Genomic DNA, 19,659 nt, shown 5'->3' on the forward strand with positions numbered 1-19,659 from the left:
TTCATATACTTATGTATTTATATCATATCTTAAGCATTTTAGATTCTCTTTGACTCCCACACTCTCCCTCTTCCCACTCCCACTGATTCCCTCCCCCTAATCCAAAAATTATGCCTTTATTTTATTTTTTAATTCGTTGGGTTTCTTATATAAGAAAAACTGTGCCATATTTAATTTTCTGTGACTGATTTATTTCACTCAATATGATGGTCTCAAGATCCATTCATTTTCCTGCAACTGATTCAAATTCATTCTTTTTATGGCTCAAAGAATCCCATCTAGGTTGTTTCCAGGGGTAAGTTATTGTGGACTGTGCTGCTATAAACATGGGTTTGTATATATCACTATAATATGATGTTGTTACACTTTCAGGAATATACCCAGGAGACATATAGCTGGATCAAATAGAATTTCAACTTTTTTTTTCTCGTTTTTTTTTTCTTGTACCAGGGGTCAAACTCAGGACCTTGAGCTTACAAGCCAAGCACGATACCACTGAGCTAAATCCCTGACCCAACTTTTATTTTTTTGAGAAATCTCTATACTGATTGACAAAAAATTCTTAATAACAATGATATAACTGTTTTTCAAATGTGGTCCATAAATCACCTGTATCAGAAGCACTTGGGCCCATTGCTAAACATGCATATTTGTGGGCTCCACTTACAAATCATTGTCTCTGAGAGTGGAGCTCAGGAATCTGCACCAATACTAAGAAACTAATGATTCTTATATGTACTACCTGATATAATACACAATTTCAACCTTTTTATCAAAGATACGTTATTTGCTCTTTACTGTGTCTTGTAAGGAGATATATGAGCTTCACTTTCAGATGCTGTTCACTGAAACACTGGAAACTATATGATATGTACAAGATCACACAGCACAGTCCACATACTTATTTATTCACTCAACATTCATTTACTTAGTGTTTCCTGGAGCTCTGTTCTATGTATATAGATAAACCAGGATAGCCAAAGCAAACACCATGGTCCTTGTTATGAGGCACATATTCTACTGAGGCCCATTTGAGCAAATCAGTAATAATTAGACTGGCACAAATTAGAACCAGGGACACAGACTTAGTGCAGTGCTCTGTCACTATACCAAGTGGTCTATTCACTATAGTGTATCATATATCAAGCAGCATGGATAAGTAAGATGCAAATACAATAAACATGAAGATTCATTCTGCAAGCATCAGAAAGTGGAAAGAGTGTCGGCTCCAGGAGTTAAATAGAACTGGGTTCAGAGTCTGGCTTTAGGACTTGCATTCCTGGGCATTCTAAGCTTCAGTTAGAATTTGTTAATACCCACCTGACAGGAGCAGTGTAAGGATCAAAAGAGATAATAACATAAGTAAAAGACCTATCAAGGTCTAGGTACGCAAAATCAGATTTTATGTCCATAGGAAGTATGAATCTTAACACCATAACATAGGTTGAGCGAAGGTCAGCTATACCTAGTTTACCTTAAATCTCATCATAAAGAGTACTTTCATAAATCTCATCTCATATCATACATTTATGTATGGCCCCTCAATGGATAAAAATGGCATTAATATTCCATTATAGGGAAAACATGAACTTTTATTCATAGTACTCACCTATACTTATATCTTTGAAACATCATTCAATTCCTAGGCAGAAATATATGATGTCATCACTAGGAAAAATTTACATATAATAATGTATCTTCTCATCAAACTATTACTATAGTAAATCTACAAACAATAAATTCAGCCACTACTCTCTCTGTTTTCAAACTCATTCTGACCCTGCTAATTCACAATAATCTACTGGAATTGTTCTGACTGCTCAGCCTACCAGACTCTTCACCATGTAGATATCATGCACGATATTGCCCTTTCTGTCCCATCTGAAATACCTGGTGCTCAGAGAAGCCTTCCCTAACCGACATCCTGACAAGGCCAGGCTCTATTGTTTACAATGATGTGGTGAAGCCTCCCACCAAGAGAAAAGCCTGGGTTCCAATCAGTCATCTGACAGCATGGAGTTATGCTAGCAGCACAGATGCACAGTGGTGCAGGTGGATAAAAGTGCATATGCCACAAGATATAAGTGGCAATCATGTGTGCATATTGGCTAGCTAATAGTATCAGTCAGGACTTCACAGGTGATCCCTCCTGAGCAACCACTGCCTATAGGCCTAGGTAATTATAATATATGCTGATAAAATGAGCGTAAACAACTTTCCTAAGGAGAATCCCAGCATAGCCTGATTCTTTTTCATCTGCTTTTGCTGTCAAACCAAGTTTTGTGCAGCTCTAAGAAATATAATAATGGTGTTAGGCACAATATTACATGGTTAATAATAACCTGTAGTCTTATTTAGAGCAGCTTCTAGTATTTGTATGCAATGAATATTTTGTTAATTGCTTTTCGTTTGACACCTTTAGGAAGAAAAGAGTGCACCTCTCCTACTGCCTGCTTAATCCCAGTGCCTTCCTCAGTTCCAAGAACATAGTAAGGAACATGTGCAATCACTATTCAATGGGCCAATGAATGCCTTAATTCAAGAGGAAGAGTCGTGTCCAGGTGAAAGATTCACTTTCCCTGGTTTCCTTCTAAAATTAATTCAAGTTGGGGCCTGGCAGTTAGCTCAGTGGTTCCACCGCCTGCCTCAAAGGACAAGGTCCTAAGTTCCATCCTCGGTACCAAAAAAAAAAAAAAATTAATTAATTCAAGTTTAATCCTATGAGTGAGTAAAGAGAAATTTTTTCCTGGAACATATAAGGAGAAATATTATGATTATTCCTTGAAGGATACCTACCTCAGGCCCTGTGATGTGCATCATGCCAGAAATAGCAGAGGCAACAGCATCATAACCAGCTCGCTGCGACATGGGACCTGTGTGGCCATACCCTAAAACAAGAACAGACATAGTCAGCACCACACAGGTGCACCACCACCATTATGCAATAACGTGTCAAAGCCATTTGTTTCCAGAAATCTTGTGGCATTTTGTTCCTGTCAGATCTGTATGATCTCCTGAAGGGGACAGTAAGAATGAATTACTGTGTTCTATCCCCAGAAAGTCAACTCAACTTGCTGGCCAGATCCCACCTACATGAATGTTTTGTTTGACCTGCAGAATGTTTTGAAGTGATTTTGTTTGGCTGCCAACAATTAAAAATCAAGAGGTAGCACATAAAATGCAAATTCAGGGCTTTTGTTGAAAAAAATCAGAAAATAAATTCAAAGATAGGGCCACATTCTTACACGCAACAATCTGAGTTGAAAACATATCTCCTCTTACACAGGACATTAATTCTCCAATTTGCTGCAGTCTCCAACACTCTTTACCCCTCTGGCTCAGCATGATTCACTCTGTTATTTACCTCCCTGGGACCAGGCGGCATTTGCTGCTCTACATCTGTACATGACAACATACAAAGTGAGGAAAGACCTGGCTCCCCAGATTCTACTTACATATTTTCTCAAGCATGCAAAGAAAATATAAATGACAAAATTTGGACAAGAATAAAACAATTATATCTCCTAACAATGCTTTTCAAAGGTGTGAGATTTCTTTTTCTCTTTCTTTTTTAAATGAGAGGGTGAGGGGACAGAGGCAACAATCAAAAAAACACAAAAAATCTTTTCTCTGGCTCTCTTCAGTCTTGGTACAAGTAAGTAATAAGGCTGCATTGAGAGCTACCTGAATCTGTCTCCAAATCCCATTTATCAATCAAAGAGTGAACGAATGAAGAGTGGTCCATGCCCACCCATTAGCTCTTCTGCCAGCCCCTACAGATGCCTACTCTGCTCCACACTCTGGCATCCTCCAGATCCCCACCAGACAGACTTTCCCTGATGACCCTATATAAAAAAGCACTGTCACTTCACACCTTTATTGCCATTTATCCAATTATATTTACCTTCATAGTCCTCATCATCAACATGTTATTTACTTATTCTGTCTCCTTCCTACTAAAATGCACATTCCAGAAATTTCTTCTACTAGACTCACTTCTATATTTCCACCATCTAAAATAGTGTTTAAAAAAAACTTTTATTGAAGGAGTGAATGAATACTGGCTACTCAAAAAAATCTTTTCAAACGGAAATAATCTATAAAATGTGAATGAATAAAAAAATTAAAGTGAATGAGTAAATGATCTAGTCACCAATTAACCTACCCAGATGCATTTAAATCTTTGGATTAAACATCACTTATAAAAAGTTTAAAGAATATGTATCATTATTAATGACAGAGAATGTGTTACATGTCTCTCCTTATGTATTAGAATGGAAAATGTCAAGCAAAAATGGAAAGGATTTATAATAAGCCCATCAGCCAAATTCAATAATTATATATTCAGTCAGTATTTTTTCACTATATTTATTTTTCATTTAAAACAATTATATAGTGACAATAAAATCTTTTTTAAAAACTCAGATAAGACAGTTTTGACTTCCAATTCAAAAAATATAACTTGTGACAGAGGAGGAGGATTCTGGGTCAACATGCCACCGCTCCCAGGACAGAGGAGGAGGCTTCTGGGTGAATGTACCACTGCTCCCAGCACAGAGGAAGTGAGCGATGTGGGAGCCAGCAGCACCCTCGAACCCCCTTTGAAATAAGAAGAAATGTAAACAAGCCTCAAAACCACACTTCCAGATCACCTACAGCAACCCCAAAGGGAAACGATATGAAACACTCTGATAATCAACCACCTGGACTCCCTGAACTGGCAACAAAAGAGGATCTGGAAAAAAAGGAATCAGAAATAATTTCTCCAAGAACAGCAGAGATTGTGCTTATACTGGAAGACATGATTAATAAATCTACAGAGGAGCTGAGGAACATGATGGAATCCCAACATAGGAAACAAATGGAATCCATAAAACAGATGCAAACAGATTTCTAGAAAATTAAAAACTCGATTGAAAGTCTATACAGCAGAATGAGCCAATGTGAGGACAGAATTTCAAATATAGAAGATAAGATTGCAATTAGTAAACAGGAAAAGAAAAATTGCTTTAAAATTGTAAAGGACCATGAGAAATCAACCCAGCAGCTGCTAGATGATGCAAAGAAGAATAACATAAGACTGATCAGAGTCAATGAAGAAAGAGGTCAGAGTGCAGATGACATAAAAAAACTGTTTGCAGAAGTGATGGCAGAAAAGGTCGCAAGCAGGGGAAAAGAACTTGACATACAGATAAGTGAGACATATAGGACTCCAACGACACTTGATCAAAACAAATCTATACATAGACATATAATAGTTAACATTCCACAAACCCAACAGAAGAACAAAGGTCTACAAGCAGTTAGGGAAAAGAAAAAAACCACATAGAAAGAAAAGTCTGTCAAAATCACAGCAGACATCTAAATGCAAATGCTCAAGGCAAGAAGAGCTTGGAGTGACGTATTGCAAGCCCTAAAGGAAAAGAGCCTCCAACCCAGAATGAGGAACCCTGCAAAACTATCTTTCAAAATTGATGGAGAAATAAGATATTTTCAGGACAAAGAGCACCTTAGGAACATCATGAATACCAATCCAGCACTCTAAAAAATTTTAGACAATATCCTAGGAACAGGCAATAAGAATCACAACCCCAGGAACCACAGCAGAATGAACCCATCTGGCATGACAAGAAATTAAATGTAAAGGGGGAGAATCCAACAAAAAGAAAAAGTCGTGACAATGATAAGTCAATACGCATTCATTATAACAATCAAAGTTAATGGTTTCAACTCACAAATCAAGAGAAATAGACAGGCAGAATGGGTCAAGAAGCAAAATCCAACAATATGCTGCATACAAGAAACACACTTAATTCAAAAAGAAACTTATAGACTGAAAGTTAAAGGGTCGAAAACAATACTCCATGCAATGGAAACCCAAAAAATAGCAGGAGTAGCTATCCTCTTGGCAGATCAAGAAGATTTCAAAGCAACACTGATTAAGAGAGACAAAGAAGGACACTATATCCTTGTAAAGGGAACAATCCAACAGGAAGAGATGACAATCATAAATACCTGTGCACCAAACACTAGTGCCCCCAACTACATAAAACAAATACTAATGGACATGAAAAGTCATACAGGCTCTAATACAATAGTAGTGGGGGACCTCAATACCCCACTGTTACAGATAGACAGATCAACTAGACTAAAAATAAGTAATGAAATACTAGAATTCAATCGAACTCTTGAACAAATGTACTTAACAGATATTTACAGAGTGTTCCACCCCACAAAATCAGAATACACATTCTTTTCAGCTGTACACTGGTTCTTCTCCAACATAGAACACATACTCGCTCAGAGAACATGTCCAAGTAAGTGCAAAGGAATTGAAGTTATCCACTGTATATTTTCAGACGATAGTGCAATGAAATTGGAGATCCATAGCAAAAGAAAACACAAAAATTTCATAAGCACATGGAAATTGAACAACACACTTCTGAATAACCAATGGGTCACAGAGGAAAGTAAAGAAGAAATCAGACAGTTCCTTCAATTAAATCACAATGACAATACAACATATCAGAATCTATGGGACACAATGAAAGCAGTCTTATGAGGGGAATTCATAGCAGTGAATATGCATATTAGGAAAACAGAATGAGCCCAATTAAACAACCTGATGCTGCACCTCAAGCTTCTAGAAAAAGAAGAACAGGACAACCCTAGAGCTCATACAAGGGAGGAAATTATAAAGATCAGAGGAGAAATCAATGCAATGGAGACTAAGAGATCGATACAAAAAATCAATGAAGCCAAGAGTTGGTTCTTCAAAAGAATCAACAAAATTGACATACCTTTAGCCAACCTTGTCAGAAAAAGGAAAGAAAAGGTCCAAATCCATGCAATTAGGAATGAAAAGGGTGAAATTACAACAGACCCAGCAGAAATCCAGAGGATCATCAATACCTACTTCCAGAACCTATACGCCAATAAGATGGACAACACAGAAGAAATGGACAGATTCCTAGATACATATGAATTACCAAAGTTGAACGAAGAAGACCTAAAAATTCTGAACAACCCAATATCAACCAATGAGATTGAAAATGTAATTAAAAACTTATCAACTAAGAAAAGCCCGGGCCCTGATGGCTTCACTGCTGAATTCTACAAGACATTTAGAGAGGAACTGCTGCCACTACTGTTTAAACTCTTCAATGAAATTGAAAGGGAAGCAATTCTCCCAAACTCATTCCTGGAAGCAAGCATCACCTTGATCCCCAAAGCAGAGAAAGACCCAACGGAAACTATAGGCCAATCTCACTAATGAACATAGATGCAAAAGTCCCTAATAAGATACTGGCAAATAGAATGCAGAAGATCATTAAGAAGATCATAACACCCTGACCCACTGCGATTCATCCCACAGATGCAGAGATGGTTCAACATACACAAATCAATAAATGTAATACACAATACCAATGAAGACAAGGACAAAATGATCTCAGTAGATGCAGAAAAAGCATTTGACAAAATCCAACATGCGTTTATCATTAAAAACCCTACAAAAATAGGAATAGATGGTTTCTACCTCAAGCTGATAAAAGCCATCTATGAAAAACCAACAGCCAGCATCATACTAAATGGTCAAAAACTGAAATCCTTCACACTAAAATCAAGAACAAGACAAGGATGTTCACTATCACCACTCCTTTTCAATATAGTTTTGGAAATATTAGCTACAGAAATTAGACAAGAGAAAGAAATAAAAGGAATAAAGATAGGAAATGAAGAAGTCAAATTGTCATTATTTGCAGATGATATGATAATCTATATAGAAGATCCCAAGAACTCCACCAAAAGTCTTCTAGACTTAATAACCAAATTCAGTAAAGTAGCTAGACACAAGATCAACACACAAAAATAAATAGCTTTTCAGTATGTGAACAACAGACTCACTGAGAGAGAAATAAGGCAAACAATTCCTTTCACAATAGCATCCAAAAAACTGAAATACCTAGGAATCAACCTAATGAAAGAAATCAAAGACCTCTTCTCTGAAAACTACAGCACTCTGAAAAGAGAGATCAAAGATGATATCAGAAAATGGAAAGACATCTCCTGCTCCTGGATAGTAAGGATCAAGATAGTGAAAATGGCCATACTTCCAAAACTGCTATATAGATTCAATGCAATCCCAATTGAAATCCCAGAAGCATACTTCATGGACCTTGAGAAAACAATCCAAAAATTCATTTGGAACAAGAACAGACCCAGAATAGCAAAAGGAATTCTAAGTAACAGAGACATGGCAGGGAGTATTACAACCCCCAACCTAGAACTATATGACAAAGCTACTGTGATAAGAACAGCATGGTATTTACAAAGAAACAGACCAGAGGACCAGTGAAACAGATTAGAAGAAGCTGAAACAACTCCAGAGACACTCGGCCACCTCATTTTTGACAAAGGAGCCAAACACCCTCACTGGAGAAAAGATAGCCTCTTTAATAAATGGTGCTGGAAAAATTGGGCTTCAGCTTCCTAAAGATTAAAACTAGACCTATATCTCTCACCATCCACTAAACTAAAATGGAAATGGATCAAAGATCTAAATATTAAAACAGAAATGCTGAACCAGCTGGAACACAGGTTAGGTAGAACTCTTGAAGACTCTGGTGTAGGAAAAGATTTTATGAACAAATCACAGTTGTCTGTGAACTAGCAAAAACAATCAACAAGGGATCTTTTTTATCAAAAAGCTTCTGCACAGCAAGAGAAACCACCAACAGTGTGAAGAGACAACCTACAATGTGGGAAAAAATTTTCACCTACTGTTCCTCGGACAGAGGTCTACTATCTAGAATCTATAAAGAACTTTAAAATATCAGACCTCCCAAATTTAAAGACCCAATCCAAAAATGGGCATCTGAAATGAACAGTTATTTCTCAGACAAAGAAGAAGAAATAGCAAATAAACATATGAAAAACTGTTCAACATCACTGGTCATTCAAGAGATGCAAATGAAAACAACACTAAAATTCCACCTCACCCCAGAAAGAATGGCTGCTATCAAGAAATCAAGCAATAACAAATGCTGGTGGGTCTGTGGGAAAGAGGAACACTGCTCCACTGCTGGTGTGAGTGCAGACTGGTGCAACCACGGTGGAAATCAGTATGGAGATACCTCAAATAACGAGGACCAGAAGTCCCATTTGACCCAGCTGTTCTCCTGCTGGGTATCTTCCCCAAAGAATTAAAAGAATCATATCACAGTGATATATGTGCACCCATGTTCATAGCACCACAGTTTGTAATAGTTAAAACTTGGAAACAGCCCAAATGCCCATCAACTGGAGACTGGATTTTTTTTCTTAAATTCTTTTATTGGTACATTTTAGGTATACAACACATTTACATTTCTCATTGGGAACTTGTACCTTTACATGATGCATCTTGGTTCTTATTTTTTCCCCATTTCTAGCCCTCCCTTCACCCCCTCCACCCTTCCCTATTTACAAAGACTTTATTTCCATTTTTTCCATTTCTCAGCATTTTTCCTTTCTCTTCTTTCCTTTCCCTTGCCCCTCCCACTACCCCTACCCCATGGACCTTTTCTTCCTATTTTGCATTATCAATTATTCATTCTAATCATTGGTACATTTTAGGTATACAACATAATGACATTCATCATTGGAAATATGCACCTTTACATAATCTCTCTTGGTTCTTATTTTTCCCCCCTTCCCTTGCCTTCCCTTCAACCCCTCCATTCCTCCCTATTTACAAAGATTTTGTTCCTATTTTTCCATTTTCTCATATTAATCCCATTCCCTTCTATCTTTTCCCCTAGCCCTCCCACTTCCTTCCCCTTTGCCCCTTTTCTTCCTACTTCAGATTACCTATTATACATTTTAGTCCTTATTTACACTTTCAGTTTCTCACACCAGAGAAACTACTGGGTATTTATACATGTGTGTCCTATTTATTTCACTTGAATATCGCCTCAATGTGCATTCTTTTAGCTATAAATATCTCTAATTTCTCATTTTTTAAGGCTGAGTAATACTCCATTTTATTTTAAAAAACACATTTTAAAAATCCAGACTCCATGGATAGAGAAAATGTGGGGTTTTTATAAAATAGAGTACTATTCAGCCATAAAAAAATGAGAAATTAGAGACATTTATAGCTAAATGGATGCACATTGAGGCAATACTCTTAAGTGAAATGAATAGGACACACATGTGTAAATACCAATAGTTTCTCTAGTGGGAGAAACTGAAAGTGTAAATAGGACTAAAGGGCATAATAGATAATGTGAAAAAAGAAGAAAAGGGGCAAGGGGCAAGTGGGAGGGGTAGGGGAAAGGAAAGAAGGGAATAGAATTAATATGAGAAAATGCAAAAATGGAAACAAAGTCTTTGTAACAAGGGAGGGATGGAGGGGTTGAAGGGAGGGCAGGGGAAGGGGGAAAAATAAGAACCAAGAGAGATTATGTAAAGGTGCAAATTTCCAATGACGAATGTCATTACATTGTATACCTAAAATGTACCAATAAAATTAATTTAAAAAAAAATAAAATTCCTACATTTTGAACTATTATTTTTAAAACTTAGAAAAGCAAAAATGGCATATGAAGAGAAACATAAAGAAAAATAAATTAAAAGTCAACACTTTTCAAGCAAAAATGCAGAAACTGATGCCAAGGTTTCCAGAATGAATTTCAGGGCAACCTAGTTTGCAACTGGAAATGTTACCCCAGCCCAGACTTTGCTTTCTTCAACACAACAGTTTTCAAGGGTATCACAGGCATAGCATAGGCCTCTGGAGCAGAGAAAAGCTGCTACCATAAGTTAGGGGCTCACTGTGTGCTCTGGGACCACCTGTTATCTCAACCAGAAGCCAAGAGAAGGATATATCTCAGTTCTCTCAGGGTTGGAAAAATGAGTAGGTGCTTCTGGCTAGAAGCTCAAATCCCTCAAAAGGGACAAATGGAAGCCCCTTACCATCGGCACAAATCTACATGGAGTCTTCTAAATAAAAGGCTTACAGAAAATATGCTCAAAAAACAAACAGCTTACAAAATAAAAGTTCATCAACATCATAGCCTTGTGATACAAATTCTCCTTTTGTTCAACTTACAACAAGGGGAAGGCACAAATATCCAAATTACTTTAAATTGCAACTTCCAAGTCTTTCTATTAAAGAGATATACAAATAGCTACTCTCACTGCAAGCAGTAGGCATAATGCAAAAGAGAATGCAAAAGAAAGTTGGGATTAAAAACAATCTGGATTCAAATTATAGCTCTCCCAGCTATTAAAACTGTGACAATTTTTTAATGTCCCAAAGCCTCAATGGAGAGCCTCTCTCCATCTTTAAAATGGAGAGATTTCCATTTATCTCACAGATTTGTTTTGAGGATTTAATTTGGTAAGACAGCATAAGTACATTTTACATAGAGCACTGACTATACAGTAATCAATCAATATACATTAATCACTATACTAATAATACACTGGCTTACATTTTCCATTTAATGTTGACACTAGCAAAAAGAAAACTGCCTTAAGTTATATTGAAATGAGGATCTTCTAAGCAGTGAAATTACATTAATAGTATAAAGTTGAGATTTTTGTGCTTGGAAACTTATACTTGTTCATCACACAAAATAAACCGACAGTAATATGAGTCAAAAATACTACTAACACCATCAACAAATGTTCATGTCAATACATAATTTTAAAGCAGGGAACTGACATCAAAACAGTAGTTAGCTAAGATTACCCATTTGGGAATGGGGAAAATGTATTTATTAAACATTTAATAAAGAACTGAAAAATAGATAATTATGGGCTCTAAATAGGTTTTTTTACTTTATTTTTAGCCCTACAATTTCAAAAACAACTGTTTAAAATCCAAATTAAGGAGAAAAAATTTAAGCATGTCAGTTCTTTATATGAAGTAAAGAGGTGAGGAAAATTGAGGTTGTGGAAAAGAAGAGAGGAATACCTCTCTCTCTCTCTCTCTCTCTCTCTCCCCCCTCCCCTCTATTTCCTTCACCTACATTCATTTTTAAGGAGCAACCTCGCCATCTTGTGGCTTTTATGATCACTGACTGTAAAGGAAAACTCGCATTTTAATAACTGTTAAGTAAAAATGTGCCGGGAGGAATCTGCAGGGAAAGCATTTCTTATCTCTTAATATTTGTCCTGAATATCACATGCCCTGGTCTGCTCATTCCTGATTTTGCTCATTTTTCCTTTTAATTCTTCTAACTTCATATTTTCCTTCTCTCTTTATGAGCTCTTAGAAAGTTGGCACTATCACTGGTACTCTTGCTTTACGTAACCCCACATTTTCCATGATACTCAGTACCCTGTCTAGCAATGGCTGTCCTTTTGGGGTTCCAAGACCCTTTGTCAAACTGGCCAAAAGAGTAATTGAACACAATCTCCTGCTCTTAAGGCCCATTCACGCACTCCTGGGCTAAGAGTCAGGATTAGATCTCTCAATAGGTAACCACAGCTTGTATCTCTCTGCTCCAGGCCCAGAGTACCCAAAAGTCAGGGCAGCTCTCTTGACAGAGATCAGCTCAAGGACACCTTTAAGACTTCCAAACAACCAAGGGTTTCAAGATTGGGCTTCTCCCTGCTAATAACAAAAAGGAGAACAAAATAAAGCATCTCTCACACGAACACTTTCATTAGCCTCCTGTTTCTGGTCTTCCTATCTTATTCTTCCCTTTTCTGATCACAATTACCTTTTTAAAAATGTAAATCAGGGTCCACTATTTTCCTCCCAAAGCTTTCCAAGGACTTTTTTAGTCATCTAGAGCAAATCCACACTTCTTATCCAGGTTTAGAGAACCCTATCTGAGTCGATCACTGCCAGCTCTCTGGACTCCACTATTCAATTTTCCCACTGCCCTATCTTGAGTCCCATAGCTTTTGTTTTTCTTTTTTGCTTGTTGTTTTTTTGAGACAGGGTTTTGATAAGTCAGTAAACTACCCAAGATGGGCTTGAACTTGCAATCTTTCTCCTGCCTCTGCCCTCCAGAATGCTGAGATTATAGACATATGCCACCACAGTGGCTGCTTTGGTAGTCTTCTTAAGGTTCTCTGAATACATTCACACTTTATTCCCACCTTCAGGCCTTTGCACTACCTGGAGTGTTTCTCCCCTCGATCTTCACATGGCTATCTGCTACTGCTGATGTGATCTTAAGTATAACCTCCTATGAGAGGCTTTCTTTGACTACCCCAATCTAAGACAGACTCTCCCAAAATGTAAGCACCATGAAGGCTGCAACTTAGGTGTCTAATCTCTGTGATATCTTCCCCACCTAGAATAATGTCTGCACTATCTTAACAAGTGCAAGTGCGTGTTTAGTACATGAATGGATGTGAATTAATAAGCTTTAGAAATAGGAATAACACATTACAACTGACTATAAGGCAAAGATAAATCTTCACTTCCTCCAGTAATACCTGAAATAACCTGTTGAGGGTAGAGGACAGAGGAGGAAGGTTAAAGCAACAAAATTTCTGAGGTTCAACTGTTGACATTTCCCAATAGCCCACATTTAACCCCTCTCTTCTCATTCTGTGTTCTCACTGAAAAATCTAATCCATTCCATGGCTCCAAACAAGATATTGGCAGCTTCTATATCTAGACTAATAATAACTATCTATGAAGTTATCACATATTAGGCTCTGTTAGATTATTTTTTAATTAGATCACTTAATTCACACAGCAACAATTAACCTAGGTACCATTATCTTCTTTTTACAACTATAAAAGCTAAGACTTACAAAGCTTAAGTGACCCACCTAAGGTCATACAGATAGGAAGTAGCAGAGCTGTGATTTGAAGCCAAGTCTGGGCCCTTGTACATAAAGGTGTTTATGTGAGTGTACATATTGACATCTCCACCCAACACCCCAACATACTCCAAGCTGATGGTACCCAAACAGAACCTACCATCCCACCTGAGTCATATTCACATGCCACCAATAAAAATCATTCCTTTTCCTACATTCATTATTTCACTGAACAAAATCATCACCCCCACATTTGCATAATCCACAAACCTAAATGTCAGCCTGGACTCTTCTTTTGCTTCTTGTCCAAATTGAATTGATCATCAGTTCCTGATTACTGGATCTGCCTAATACCATCCAGGTCCATCTAAAATTTTATATTCTTCAGTAGCTTGCTTACTGCTCCCCCAACCTGTTAACTTTTCACATCACACAAAGGCTTTTTGAGTATGCAATCCTGATCAAGCCATTTCTCTATTAAAATTCTTATTAAATTGCTGACAGAATGGAAATGAAAGTAAAACTTCAGCATGACATACTGAATCCTTTGTGATCTAGTTCCTCTCCAGTCTGTACATCTTATCTCCTGCCACATCTCCAAAATACCACATATAGTTGTTCTCCAAATCTGCAAGGCCCTATAGTTCCTCTGAGCCTCTGATGCCATCTTACTTGTGACTGCCATCTCCACTCTTTGGTAAACAGTTACTTACCTTCAAGGTACAGTCCTAGTGAGTGACAAGCCTTTAGGGACAAGAAGGAGGTTTCTAAGAGAACTAAGACCTATGCTGATAATGAATTTTAAAACAAAATAGGACTCTTGGAAATTAATACTATGGTTACTAGCTAGATAGCTAATATAATAATATTCCAGCAGCTACAGATATTCCAACAATAGAACATTTACTTGAAAGAACAGAGGACAAAATATTTTATAATAAATAATGAAATTCTTCAAAGTGTATATAAATATCTGGACTTTGTTTCTTCGTATATTTTCTGGTGTGAAGCATGTTTCTGGATTAAGATGATAGTATATATATATATATATATATATATATATATATATATATATTTTTTTTTTTTTTTTTGGTACCAGAGATCAAACTCGGGTCCTCACGCTTTCGAGGCAGGAGGCAGAACCAGTAAGCTAAATTCCCAGCCCAAGATGATAGTATAGAAACTCATTGTGCATTTTATTTTTTTAAGATGTATTTGTTTTTGTGCACTAAAAAGGAATAGAAGCAAAAACAATCATAGTAATAAAGAGTATTCCTAGTATGTGGACTGTGGTCTCTATAATACTTTCTACTAAAAATAACTAAGCACCCTTGAGGAAATAGTCAGATTCCACTACAGAGCAGGAAATGTACATATTCTCCTGGAATATCTTTTACTTAATGAAAAAATAAAACAAAATTTCATAACAAAATAATAAGAGAATAACAATAGATAATATATTGTATATTACTACATTCAAAGTACTTCTTTGGGATACAAGACATAAATTTAAAAAGATTCTTACAAAGAAATAAACACATAAGACAAAACTTTCTTTGCAATGAACTAAGATAAATTAGTAGTATAAATGAAACAAATTAGCATATACAGTAAAACCTTGTATTGTAAGTAACTTGTTCTGCAAGTGTTCCACAAGATGAACAAACATTTCTAACAAATTTTAACTTCATAAACAAGTGATGTCTTGAAATACAAGTAGTATATGGTACCAAATATCACATGATCACAACTAAGCCAATGGTTCCTCCCTCTCTCTCTCTCTCTCTCTCTCTCTCTCTCTCTCTCTCTCTCTGTAGGATTGTGGGTGATCATCTCCCAATAGCAAGAGGTTATAAAGGAGATCTCCTCTGCAGAGGAGGAGGAGAGAAAGCCAGAGAAATCCCTCGCTTCAAATGAGATTAGGGGAATATGTAAAATGTGGGAAACAGTACAAAATTTTGTATAACAACAACACCCAAATAAGGCTGCAGGAGTGTGAGCAATGAATCTGTTCAATGACAATGCAATGTCACATTTCTATGAAATACTCAAAAGGAGCCAAAAGCTAGTGTCATTGCATAGGTTCATTGTTAAACCTGCATGAAAAGAAAAAAACTGCATTGAGCTAACAGAGCAGTGATAACAATAGTGATAGTAAAAGTCATTCTACACAATAGCTCTCCTCTCTCTTGTCTCTCTCACACCAGCCACAAAGGTTTTCAAAAGTGAGTGCAAGTTAATTTGTTTATTTTTTATTTTATTTTGTATTTTCTTTATTATTTTATATTATGACAGTATTGTAATCATTTTTATATGAATATATTTGGGTTGTGGAATGAATCATCTGAGTTTCCATTATTTCTTGTGTGGAAATTTTTTTTGATATATAAATTATTTGGATTACAAGCATGTTTCTGGAAGGAATGATGCTCATAAACTAAGGTTTGACTGTAATAAGTAGGATTGTAGATAAAACTAAATAAGCCACAAATTGACCATGAGAGAATGAGATAACTGAAGATTCATGATACTCTTCTATTTAAATTTAATATTTGTCATCATAAAATCTTTAAAAGTAATAAATTCTAAAACAGGGCCAAGGATTTAGCTCAGTGGTTCTGCTGCCTGCCTTGCAAGTGCAAGCTCCCAAGTTCAATCCCCAGTACCAAAAATAAAAAAATAAATAAATTCTAAAATATATGGACATCCAAAAAGATGGCAGAGTGGTTAATGGCAGAGAAAAAGCCTCTCTGAAATTTGGTGTTCAGATGCTGGAATATAGCAACATGAGGAAGAGAAGGAGGGAAGTGGGCCCCTGGAACACAGCAAGAATCTGAAGCAAGAACTGAAGCACATAGGGAGAGTGAAGAGAGGGTCCTCAATGCAGAAGAAGGAGTTGGCAAGTGGCAACTTCTCCCTGATCCCTGGCTCACTGTGTGGGAGGGAGACTTGAACCTGCAGACCCATGGTGACTGCTGGCAACCCCAGCAGCCTCCACAGAGGCTGTTCACTACTGGAACAGAGCAGTGGATGCAGTGGACTGCAGTAGCTGGTGAATTATTTGAGATCAGACATCATTCAGGAGAGAACTATTGGCCATTTTGGAGAGCCGTTAACTGAGTTCAGAATTCAAACAAGTCAGCTTCAGGCTGACTCCATCTACAGCTTCCAGTGTCAGAGTGGCTTGCTCCACCATCTTCCTGGATCTTGCACCACATTCAAAATTGAAAAACCAAATCTACCTGGAAGACATCTTTGAGAAGTAGTCATTTGCTCAGGGTTCTTGATACTTGCAATGAAGCTACCTGCCATAAGCAATTTACAAGCATCTACCCAGAAATTAAACTAAAAATAAAAACTGAGAAGACGTGGAAGCAAGATGCAACCTCAGACTTCTAGCTCACCAAAGGCAAACACAGGGGGCATCGTGTTTTTAAAAATTTAAAAGCCATGCATGGACCTGCACTCTCTGAAGTGGTAACAGCAGAAATAACAAAGCAGATGAATAAGGCTCTAGAAAAAAATTCAAATCAGAAATAATTTCTCAGATAATTACAAAGATGGTGACCATAATGAAGGACATGGTTAATGAATCTAGAGCAGATACAGATTTTTTTAAATAGAGGAGCTTAGGAAAATGATGGAAATCATGAATACCCAACATAGGAAAGAAGCAGAATCTATGAAACAGATTCAAACAGATCTCCAGGAGATTAAAAATTCCATTGAAAGTATATTCAGCAGAATGAACCAATGTGAGGACAGAATACCAGATACAGAAGACAGAATTGCAGTTAGTGATCATGAAAAGAAAGATTTATTAAAAATAGCAAGGCCCATGAAAGATTAATCCAACAGCTACTAGATGATGCAAAGAAGAATAACATAAGATTGATCAGAGTCAATGAAAAAGCAGGAGATAGTGCAAATGACATTTAAAAAAACTTGTTCACAAAACAGCAGAAAATTTCCCGAGAGAGAAACAATTTGACATACAGATAAGTGAGATATATAGAACTCCAATAAGCCATGAACAAAAAGAAATCTACACCAAGGCATGTAATAGTCAAGATTCCAGAAATTCAACACAAGAACAAAATATTAAAAGCTGTTAAAGAAAAGAAACAAAATATCTATAAAAGAAAGCCCATCAGAATCACAGCAGATTTCTCAACACAAACCCTCAAGTCAAGGACAGCTATGAGTGAAGTATTTCAAGCCCTAAAAGAAAACAACCTCCAACCCATATTGATGTACCCTACAAAACTTTCCTTCAAAATTGATGGAGAAATAAGATACTTCCATGACAAAGAACACCTGAAGAATTTCAGGACCACCAAACCAGCACTCCAAAATGTTCTAAAGGATATTCTAGAAAGAGATAAGGAAGACTACAATTCCATGAACAGCAATAGAAAGAATCCACTAAACAAGGCAAGCAATTAAATAGAAGGGAAAGAAAGGGAACCAACAATAGGAAAACAATATGACAAGAATAACTCAAGAAATCAACCAATAACAAATGCTGGCGGGGATGTGGGGAAAAAGAAACCCTTCTCCACTGATGGTAGGAGTGTAGACTAATGCAACCACTGTGGAAATCAGTGTGGAGATTCTCCAAAAAATAAAACTAGAGGTTCCATTTGACCCAGTTATTCTCTTTCTTGATATCTTTCTGAAAGAATTAAAAGTATCTTACCACAGTGGCATATGCATACCCATGTTCACAGCAGCACAGTTTGTAATAGCTAAATTCTGGAAACAGGCCAATTGCCCATCAATGAATGTATGGATAAAGAAGATGTGGTTTTTTATACTATGGAATACCACTCTGCTGTAAAGAAGGATAAGCTTGAGACATTTCTAGGTAAACAGATGCACCTTGAGACGACACTCTTAAGTGAAATAAATTGGCCACACTGGTTTAAATATCATATTGTTTCTCTGGTGTAAGAAACTGAAAGTGTAAATTAGGACCAAAATGTATAACAGATATTGAGAAATTGGAAGAAAATGTTCAAATGGGAAGGGGAACAAGAGAGGAGAGAGGAGGAAAGGAAGGAAAGGTCAAGAAAAAAAGGGAATAGAGGGAAAAAAGTGGAAACAGCTTTTGTAAGAAGAGGGACTGAAGGAAGGGGAAAGGAATGGGAAAAAAAGAAGAAGGATATATCATTTACAGGTACAAATTGGCTATGATGAGTGTTACCATTATGTATATCTAAAACGTACCAATAAAATTTTTTTAAAATTTAAAAAATTAAATGATATGTAAATTTCCTTTTGTATGTCTAAAATACACCAAGGAATATTAAAGATGAATGGGTGTGGGACAAAAGCTCTCATTTTACATATGACAAAACTGAGCCCCACAGAGTTTACATGACTTGTCCAAAGTCAGAAAGCCAATCAACCCCAAAACTAGAAGTAACATTCAGGTTTTAGTTTCCCAATCTGGTTTGCCTTCATTGGAACAGGAGAGTTTACACTATATTCTGAAGATCCTTAGCCACTCTCTGCTTTATAGGATTATTTCAGAAACAAATTCAAGGGCCAGTGTTCTACAAACTGTTTTTGTGTTTTGTTTTGTTGTTATTTCTTTGTTTTTGGTTTTTGTGCTTTGTTTTATGGACATTTCCCTTATCATATCTCTTTCCTCCATCGTGAGAACAAAATGAAATGTATTCAGAAAATGGCCAAAGTTTCACAATCTTACTTATAGCATTTAATGCAATTTTTTCTACTGACATTGTAAAAACAAAAAAAAACCCTTCCTATTACTTTGAAAGAAGTTTTTCCACAATCATATCATCAGTTTAATAGTGTTTGTTCTTCTGTCATATGCTCAATGATTTAGAGTCTTACAATTATATGTCATTAGGTTTTTGG

The 19,659-nt window shown here is 36.6% G+C and overlaps 1 protein-coding gene across 1 annotated transcript in view; it reads right to left on the reverse strand.

The window, feature by feature from the left end:
• Sugct (succinyl-CoA:glutarate-CoA transferase) overlaps nt 1–19,659 on the reverse strand; it is a 743,994-nt gene that overhangs the window by 651,256 nt on the left and 73,079 nt on the right. Inside the window, exon 7 of the mRNA XM_004840252.4 lies at nt 2,797–2,888. Within this exon, the coding sequence (XP_004840309.1) occupies nt 2,797–2,888 (92 nt within the window). The remainder of the gene's footprint in view (nt 1–2,796; nt 2,889–19,659) is intronic.

Source organism: Heterocephalus glaber, unplaced genomic scaffold, assembly GCF_053883595.1.
Source record: "Heterocephalus glaber isolate CG9 unplaced genomic scaffold, H.glaber_assembly_v1.0 deba00001610, whole genome shotgun sequence".
In the NCBI taxonomy this organism is placed as follows: domain Eukaryota; kingdom Metazoa; phylum Chordata; class Mammalia; order Rodentia; family Bathyergidae; genus Heterocephalus; species Heterocephalus glaber.